The 9,880-nt window shown below is 40.9% G+C and overlaps 1 protein-coding gene across 1 annotated transcript; it reads left to right on the top strand.

Annotated features, from left to right (window-relative positions):
- Window positions 1-1,382: 1,382 nt before the first annotated feature.
- si:ch211-166e11.5 lies at window positions 1,383-8,686 on the top strand. Its single transcript, XM_002663276.7, has 6 exons — window positions 1,383-1,439; window positions 3,932-4,046; window positions 4,222-5,300; window positions 6,029-6,184; window positions 7,998-8,090; window positions 8,170-8,686. The coding sequence occupies exons 1-6, from the start codon at window positions 1,386-1,388 to the stop codon at window positions 8,455-8,457; spliced, it is 1,785 nt and encodes a 594-aa protein (XP_002663322.1). The 5' UTR covers window positions 1,383-1,385; the 3' UTR covers window positions 8,458-8,686.
- Window positions 8,687-9,880: the final 1,194 nt, after the last annotated feature.

Raw genomic sequence — 9,880 nt, 5'->3', positions numbered from 1 at the left:
ACAGTGTAGATTGTGTGGCAGCAGCTGAACACAGAAGTTCTAGTGAACTGAAGCCGTGTCAGTCCAGTGTTCAGAGCTCAGTTCAGTTCAGTGTGGTTGAATCTTCACTGCTGAGAGTCCAAACACTGAAGAGCAAATCCATCCATGTGCATCTCCACAAGTCCCAAACCAAGCAGGACAGTGGCGACAGAGGAGGAACTTCACCAGTTGACCAATTGAGGCTGGAGAACGCTGGACGTCCATCCTGGAGAAGCCGCAGGTGTGAGTGGGTCACCGGCTGGTGTTCGGGCTGGCCCTGGGGAAAAAAAATGTGTTAGGTTCCTTGGGGTCCTCCAAACATGTACAGACCAATCACAGGAAATATATTAATTTATTCATTCATTTTCCTTCAGCTTAGAGGTCGCCACAGCGGAATGAACCTTATGGATAGGGTGAGGAGCTCTGTCACCTGGGAGGAGCTCAGAGTAGAGCCGCTGCTCCTCCACATCCAGAGAAGTCAGCTGAGGTGGCTCGGGCATCTGTTTCAGAAGCCTCCTGAACGCCTACCTATAGGCCTCGGGGCAGACCCAGGACACTAATTGCTACACTGATTGCTAAATTTACAATAATGGATATACTAAACAAAAGATTGAGAACATGAGCTTCATTTTCCAGCTTTCATCATATCTCAAAAAACAAAAATGACATATTCATACAGTAGCACATCTCATCTATTACTGTGACTCTCTGGCTCAAGTGCCAGAAAATAGGATTTAGCTTATTAAAAGCTTATTTACGCCAATGTTCAGGGGCTTGTGGCAGCTGTTACAGCTTTATTCCACAACAGCCACATACAATTCATACATTCAATAAGCATTTGGCAAACACGTTTATTCAAAGCAACTGAAAATGAGAGCAATATGAGTAATCAAAACAACAATATACCAGAAATAGGTCAGTAATATATTTCAGGTGTACAAATCTTTCTGGGTTTTTATGTATAATGATGATGATTATGTGATTATATATATATATATATATATATATATATATATATATATATATATATATATATATATATATATATATATATATATATATATATATATATTACACAGTATCAACAAAATCGTTCACAAACGAGCACTGTTAATGAATGAAAACATGTTACCAATCGAATTCCTTCTTTGTAAACAATATACAATAGTTTTCCCAGTGCTGGGTTGCAGCTGGAAGGGCATCCGCTGCGTAAACATGTGCTGGATAAGTTGGCGGTTCATTCCGCTGTGGCGACCCCAGATTAATAAAGTGACTAAGCCGAAAAGAAAATGAATGAATGAATGAATAGTCTTCCTACAAGCCTTTAATTTAACACGTGAACAGGACTTTTATTTTGGTCGTGCGATATGACGTCACAGGCGCGAGCCGCGCTCCCGTGTTTGTGGTTCGGCTGGAGAAAGGTTTGTGTTTTCAAGCGTTTAAAGTGTTTAATTCGACAAGTCTATTGTATACTTGCTAATGTCTTCATAAAAGGGTTCATTATTATCGAACACACCGCATTAACATCTTATCAGGCGATAATGAGCGCCAGTGTTCTGATTAAAGCGCATCCGCTGGTGAAGAACAGTAAAGGTGCTGCTGTTATTGATCATAACGACACGAGATCAGCTCCAGAACACCAGACTAACCGCGCTTCAAACACTTATTCATTAGTCTGGAGGTGAACAGAAAAACACCAGTAAACAGCCAGCTGCGGGTGTTTCAGCTCATCACGCTCGATTAATTATAGGGCTACAGCTGCATGAGTAATGTCTGCTTCATCATCATCATCATCACGTCTGCTTTTGTTCTGTCGTACAGTCCACTTTTACTGTTTTTGTGAGCTATTTTCTTTAACTCATTAGTGTTTGCCATTGTGTAAGCAATAATAGTGTTTATTGTACACATTTGGATGCACAACAGTACACTGATAATCAGCAGTTGACCGAAACAAATCAGTTTTCGCTCATAAATGGTGTCAGTAAAGTCAAGTGCACTGACAGCCCTGTGGTGAATTCAGGTTATACACCGCTGATGCCCACACAGTTCACTCAGCTTTATTTTTACTACACATGCTGTTCTTTTAAATTGAATATTGAAACATGCTTCAGAATTTCAGCCTTAAACTTGCACAGATTCCCTTTTCTTCTCATATTTGAAGTTTGTTGACTGTAATACCCTTTTATTTATGTATATTATATGAGCAATTCCGTGCAAATGTCAGCCCAGCCATGAACAAAAAATAAGTTTTCACCAAAACAGAGAAACCGTCTCTGCGTTTTTTTGTTGTTGTTTTTTTTTTTTGCGTTGGCAAGTGTTTGACAGAGCTTTAAAAATACTCAAACATGTCTCTGTGTTTTCTAACAATTATGTTTGAGTTACAAACGTCACACAAGTGCAATTTCACATCCGTCACATCCATAATTGAGATATGTCACATCCATAATGACTCGTAAATGCAAAAATGTAAAATCAGATCAAATCTGTCACGTTCGTTCTATAATGATCTAACTCCTGTTGATTAGCATCGTTTATTTTGGTTTGTGCAGTTTAATTCACAGAATATCTACAAAGTTTGCTGTAAACTTGCTGGCTTTTTTTGTCACATTCATAACATGTTTATTTCCCTCATTTAAAATATAAAACATGTTTACAGGTTGGTATTTTTCTGCTCTTATAACTCTGCGGTTAGTTGTTTTGAAAAATATAAAGAGATGTTTCAATATAATGTTTACTCTGTCAATTTATGTTTTGAGATTTTACTGCAAATGTCACATCCATATTGCTGGAATAGCTCATATAATAATTTCTTGAGCCAAGAAAAAGATGAACTTGCTGTGTGTGTTTTCCACTAGGAAGCGCTGTGTATTTATGTGTGTTTTCCTTTAGGAAATATGTTATGCTTAAATCTGCAATTAAAACTGAACAACTTTCCTTTTCACATTTAACACTTTAATATACAACAGCACATGGGTTAAGATGTTTACATCTTGATGAAATTGGAATATCGGGTCAGAAATGATCAGTTTATTGTTGAGTAGTTTATTATCGTATGCTAATAAAGCAAAATATTTGAATGCATTTATATGAGCACATACATAGTCTGGTTATGACACATAATCTGATTATGAATGTGCATTTACTCACTAAATAATTAACAGACACCAAACAATACTAAATGTAGTTGTTGTTTATTAAAGGTATTATAATGGCATTCATCTGACCATCAAGACAACAAATATATTCAATTTCAACTGAAACACAAATATAAATGTTTCCATATTCGTGATGTAATATTAGGTTCAGCAGGGCTGTCATGATAATGAAATATGCCTGATGGTTAATTGTCTAAAAGTAATTGTGATTTAAGTAATTAATGGTCTGATTGGTTTCTTTTATGATGAAATGTCTTGTTTTGGGACCCATATGGATAACTATATACTGTATATAGGATTATTGTCTATATATTTGATCATCAATAAAAACAGAAGATCTTGGATGTGAGGTTCAGTGCAAAAATAATAAGTTCAGGGTTTAGTTTTTTTGTTTTGCTTTAAATTCATCAGTGTGCAGGTTAGTAGATTTAAGCATTAATATCAGCCAATTAGTTTTTTTTTATTCCTTTAAAACATATTTGTGTTTTTGAAGTGTCATAGATGCTTATCAGTTATACATTAAACTACATCTAATTTAACTTTGTATTCATTTTGATAAATTATTCATATTTTAAATTGATAAACGTTTAAATTTGCTGCTGAAATGTTAATATCTGCACTTTTTTTAGGTTTTTGCTGTGAGTTGTAAAGCATGTTCATGTATGAAGTTGATGTTCATGAGTGCAGTCGAAAGCAACATAAGATGCTCATTTGTAGTTATTAATATAATTTCTTAATGATTATCCTCATCTTAAAAGCTCCTGGGGAAGCAAGAGAGACGTGGCGAGATGGCGTTTGTTAAAGAGGAGAGTAAAGACGTGATCATTGAGGAGGTTTTCTTTGTGAAGAATGAAGATGCTGAGCAGCAGACAGGTTGGTCAAGTAATCCTTGTTCATCATATTATTAATCTTAGAAATGCTGCTAGATTATTCTGCATGTTCGATTCTACAGTTGGAGAAAATCTCATTACATGTATTTATTTACATTAGTCTATTGTATGTGACGGGCTGTGTTATGGCTGTAACAGAGCTGCTGTTTCTCTTCCAGGAGCTCCAATGTGTGCTCCTGCTAAACTGCGCATCATCCTTCATGATCACGACATCCGAAAACTGTGCCTTCCTCACGGGATTCCTGCGACCGTGAGCGAGCTGGAGGACGTCATAATGAAGACATTCGGCCTCGACGGGAACTTCACTCTTCATTATAAAGACATGGATTTCGGAGAGGAGTATTTCTCCCTGACCTCAACCAGTGACATTAAGGACAAGGACACCATTAAGGTGATTCACCTGGTGGATCCTCCAGCCATCACTCTCAACTTTGGGGAAGTGGACCATTCCTTTAAAAGCGCATCACATTCCTCCATGCAGAGCTTAGGAAGCTCAGCCTTTCCTTCTCTGAGCTCCTTCAGTGGCAGTGATATGGGCTCCTGCTCTGGACTGCAGGACTCTCTGAGCGCTTCGTCTCCAGAACACAAGCCTTCGCAGCGGTCACAGCGCTGGCCGACTGAGTTCCCAGTACCGCGCTTTGCCTTCGACACAGAACTCGTGCTTGCTTCTGGAAGTGAAGCGTTCAAGAAGGACGGCATTCAGCTCAACTTCACCTCCATCCTTCCAGACATCCTGGAGAAACTAGCTGAGAACATCTTCCAGTACGTGGCCTATCCCACCAGCGCTCAGCTGAATGAAGTCGTGGAGGCGCTGCTCCAGAAATATCCCTGTCTTAAAGAACCAGGCTCCTATAACGGGTCCTACGGATGGAGACAGCGGCTGAAGTACAAAATGGGAAACTACAGGTCGAAACTGCGAGGTCTGGGATGCCCGGAGCTGGACATTAACTCTGTCCGGAGGAAGCGAGCGTTTGAGAAAGCGCCCGCTAAAAACATCAAGAAGCCCAGGAAGATGGAGGTGAACTTCTTACCGCCGCACCAGCCCGGAGAGACCGAGGAAAGTCTGGAGCTGGAGCGACTGGAGATTCTTCATGAGCTGAAGCACGGCAGCAACTACATGATCATCAGAGAAAAGATGGAGAAGACCTTTTCCATTCGCAGACAAGAAGTGGTCAGTCAAGCTCTTCCAGTCAGTGAGCTGACAGAGCGATGGCCTGCGCTGTTCAATGCAGATCAGGTGAATATTCTTCAGATAACTCCTTCATTCATATTAGAGATGACTACATTTACTGTATTGGTATATGGCAGGGGTCACCAGACTTGTTCCTGGAGGGTCTGTGTCCTGCAGAGTTTAGCTCCAACCCTAATCAAACACACCTGAACAGCTGATCAAGCTCTTACTAGGTATACTAGTAACACCCAGGCAGGTGTGTCAAGGCAAGTTGGAGCTAAACCCTGCAAGGCACCGGACATCCAGGAACGAGATTGGTGACCCCTGGTATATGGGATATATGCACAGCTAGTGTTTCCAGCCACTGATAAGCTTCTGGTAAACATCTTCAATTTCATACGGTTGCTTTCACAGCGCTGATAATGTAAGTTAATTAAAACATAATGAGTAAAATAGACTTAAGTGTTCGTTTAGTTGTTCAAGTGTAAAATTAGATTAAAGAACATTAAACACAATAGCAGTAGGTGAGCACTGAAACTCTGTGGTAACATACGGGTCCATGTTGTAAAGACATGATGCTGTACAATGTAATGTAAGGCAGTAGTTCAGGCCTGGTCTGAGACCCACATTATATCATATCTCAATCAGGCAGTGGAGATCACTGATTTTTAATGAAACCTGATCTTAAACGTGATGATTTATAACGTCATGACAGTTCACCGCAAGCGCTTGAGCTGCTGACTGAACATTGAATCTCCCTGTGCATTCACACCGTTGTATTCTTTTGCACACAGATTAATGAAGAGTTCAGAAGGATCACCACTATTAACCTGGAGGTCACGTTCATGACTTATCTGGACCTGTACTCCCCGAAGATCATGTCCATGGTGCTTTCCAAAGTGGGCTCTGTGAAAATGAACATCCAGCGAATTAGGAACATGCTGCTCGAGGTGCGTATGCATGTGTGTATAGTGTAGTATCAACGTCTGGGAAGTAAATCAAAACTAAAGGTGCAGTATGTCAGTTTGACACACACTGTTTGAACTAGGCATTGCCTTTGTGGTTAAAAGCACATGCAAGCGCAGGTTGCCAGATTGACAACAGGACAGGAGTGTACCTGACTATCATATGAGTCTACGCCTAATAAAAGCAGTGGCATGCAACAGAAGGAATATTTAGCGATATGATTTCATGCAGGTCTAGGGTGCACGAGGGCTCATGGGAGTACGCCCAACCAGTCCACATGTGGTTTGTGAGCTTGGAGAAGGCATTCGCCCGAGTCCCTCGTGGCATTCTGTGGAGGGTGCTCTGGGAGCATGGGGTCAGAGGCGCTCTGTTAAGGGCTGTCTTGTCCCTGTATGAAGAGAGTAGGAGTCTGGTTGGCATTGCCGGCAATAAGTCAGACTTGTTCCCAGTGCATGTTGGACTCCGGCAGGGCTGCCTTTTATGAAGAGAATTTCAAAGTACAGCCTTGGGCTGAAGGGGTCCGGTTCGGGGACCACAGGATTTCATCACTGTTATTCGCAGACTATGTTGTTCTGTTGGTTTCATCCAACATGGACCTTCAGCATGCACTGGGGCAGTTTGCTGCCGAGTGTGACATGGCTGGGATGAGAATCAGCACCTCCAAGTCCGAGGCCCTTCACTGGAAAAGGTGGTTTGAGTTCAAGTATCTTGAGGTTTTGTTCACGAGTGAGGGAAGGATGGAGCGTGAGGTTGACAAGCGGATTGGTGAAGCAGTAATGAGGTCAATGCATCAGTCTGTTGTGGTGAAGAAGGAGCTGAGCCAAAAGGCAAAGCTTTCGATTTACCGGTCAATGTACATTTCTACTCTAACCTGTGGTCATGAGCTTTGGGTCACGACCGAAACGTCCTTCGCAGAGTGGCAGGGCGCAATCTTATGGACAGGGTGTGGAGCTCTGTCACCCGGGAGGAGCTCGGAGTAGAGCCGCTCCTCCTCCACATCCAGAGAAGTCAGCTGAGGTGGCTCGGGCATCTGTTTCAGAAGCCTCCTGAACGCCTACCTAGGGAGGTGTTCCAGGCATGTCCCACCCGAAGGAGGCCTCGGAAGACCCAGGACACGCTGGAGGGGATTATGTCTCTCGGTTGGCCTGGGAATGCTTTGGGACCCTCCCCCCTGAGGAGCTGTAGGAAGTGTCTGGGGAAAGGTAGTCTGGAGTTCTCTCTTAAGACTGCTGCCCCTGTGACTTGGCCCAAGATAAGCAGATGAAAATGACTTGACAATTTTCATGCTGACTTTAAAAATCTTAACTGAAGTTGTGAGTTGAGTTTGGAGTAAAAAGATGTTATTAAATGTCGTATTGTCTCATGCTTTCGGATGCTAACAGAGTTGTAGTTCTCTGTTCTAAATTTGAATTTAGCACAGATGTTTGTGTTCATTTCCTCTGTCAAACAAAATCTAATGTAAATACCTATTCTTAATAAACTAAAAGATGGACTTCATCTGCATTTGTTGATTTGATCTTAGTTGAGGATTGTGGTTGTGTTTTGGAAAAGTTCCTGATGTTGAAATACTGAGGAAATCCTAAATACTGAACTGGTGCTGGGAAAATGTATTAAAATGATTAAATATTAACATCCCATTTTTGTTTTGTACAGTTTATTTTTATTTCATTTACATTTTGAAATCCAATTATTTAATTTAATTATTAAAAATAAAGAAGATTAAAGCGTGTTGCTGTCATCATTTTGGTTTTTAATTTGCTTAACAGGACCTCATCACGAGCACTGCTTTCTTTACAGGATTTCTCAGTGGAAAGAAGACGAGAAGCTGCTCTCCGCTCATTAGTGGTGTGTCTCAGAGAAAACGAGGACGACCTCTTTAAAGAGCACATGGTAATCACACACTCGACTCTTCTAACATGTATTTGCTGGATCTTAATATAACTTTAATCTGACTTTGTGATCCACTCAGGAGGGTGGAGATATCCCCAATGAAGCGATGAAGATTCTGATCACCAGAGGACCTCTGGTGTCTGATCCAGCCCGGGCCAGCATAGTGATCGAGGGAAGAGAAGTGCAGAGGGATCTGGACGTGCCCAGAGCCTGTGCGCTGCTGATGGGGCTCATATACGCACTCAACCTCAGCTACCCCAAAGGACTCAAAAGCACTTTCGAGGCTTTCCAAAAGATCTTCCTGGAGCTAGACGATCTGAAGTCTAGCCCTAAGGTCATGACTCTAAAAAACAAGCTGCTGTTCTAGAACTGTATATGAACAGAAGACGCTGTTGTCCAGCACGGATGTATAGGTACATGGTGTTCTATGTAAATATTTTCTATATCAAACATTACAGAAGCTGTACTGTTGCCACTTTGTAGTTTATTTGCTCCTTTCGCTGAAATGAATGCCGTTAAAAACAGAGCAAGCAAGACTGTTAAAATCTCCTGCGTTTGTTTAATAGGTTGACCCATTAAATTGCCCATTAAGTGTTTGCTGGTGAAATCGAGCCTCATTTGCTGTCTAGTTTGATTTTAAATGCAATATTTAGAAGCATTTAAAGGAACAATGTATTTAGCCTTTTAATGAATGCTTGGCAATGCTAATAATACTTATTTTCACACGCGTGTCTTTTCCCTTATGTTCTCCAGTAAAGTAGTGATGGCCGAAAGAAAGCTTTTCAAAGGGTTCAAGACTCCATATGCTATGAACGAATTCTGATGCTGATCAAAACTGTAAATGCAAACAATACAAAAATTCAGGCAAAACATGCAAAAGACATGAGAAGCAGTGCAAACATTAAAATTAAAAGTATAACCTATAAATACATCTAATGTATTTCTAAATATGTCTGCAAAATGTGTTCTTTCTTATCAGTTTTCTGCTGAAGAGGACAACAAAAAGACCATTTACTGCTGTTATTTCTTTTCATTTTACAAATGTCTCACTAAAATGTCTACTAACTCATAAAACTGATCTGAGATCAGGTAAATCTATTCAGTGATTCACCACTGGTGGGCGATCTGAGTGAACCAGCAGATTTTATTTGATTGCACTGATCATCGCCCAGTGGAGAAACACTGAATTTCTGAAGCAATAATGACGTAAGGAAGCCTGTTTCATTTGATGGGCACTTCACGGTTTTGAAGCTGGCATCATCTCCTCACTGATCCTGGATCCACACAATCTCTGGATGTAGAAGGAAAGAGAAATAGCGGAGCTGCAGTTTGCAGTATTTGTAAGCATGAGATATTTATGTGAGATGAACAGGCTGTATTTAATGAAAAACTTAAAAGTTATAGGATGCACGGAGTGTATGCTTTACTAAACAGACAGGTCTTTAATCTAGTTTTAAACTGAGAGAGTGTGTCTGAGCTGCTGACATCATCAGGAAGGCTATTCCGGAGTTTAGGAGCCATATATCAGAAGGCTTGACCTCTTTTATTGGACTCTGCTATTCTAGATACTACCAGAAGACCTGAGGTTTTAGATCTTAAAGAGCGAGTTAGATCGTAGCGAGACAGAAGGTTAGATAAACAGGAGCTTGATTATTCAAAGCTTTATAGGGAAGAAGCAATATTTGATCATCAATACGGGACTGAACAGCAGCCAGTGTCAGGAGGATAAAATTGGGGTGATAAGATCATATTTTTTAGATCCGGTGCTGGATGCTGGGCAACCAGTGAAC

This window comes from Danio rerio, chromosome 9 (genome assembly GCF_049306965.1).
Source record: "Danio rerio strain Tuebingen ecotype United States chromosome 9, GRCz12tu, whole genome shotgun sequence".
NCBI lineage: Eukaryota > Metazoa > Chordata > Actinopteri > Cypriniformes > Danionidae > Danio > Danio rerio.
The sequence above is the reverse complement of the archived record's forward strand: the minus strand, read 5'-3'. Positions and strand labels throughout refer to the sequence as shown.

Bases quoted from the DNA above. Each gene is read 5' to 3' on its own strand.
- si:ch211-166e11.5 (XM_002663276.7), top strand. From the start codon at position 1,386: ATGACGTCACAGGCGCGAGCCGCGCTCCCGTGTTTGTGGTTCGGCTGG. The intron at 1,440-3,931 runs GTTTGTGTTTTC...TCATCTTAAAAG, and splicing joins TGTGGTTCGGCTGGAGAAAG to CTCCTGGGGAAGCAAGAGAG. The intron at 8,091-8,169 runs GTAATCACACAC...TGATCCACTCAG, and splicing joins ACCTCTTTAAAGAGCACATG to GAGGGTGGAGATATCCCCAA.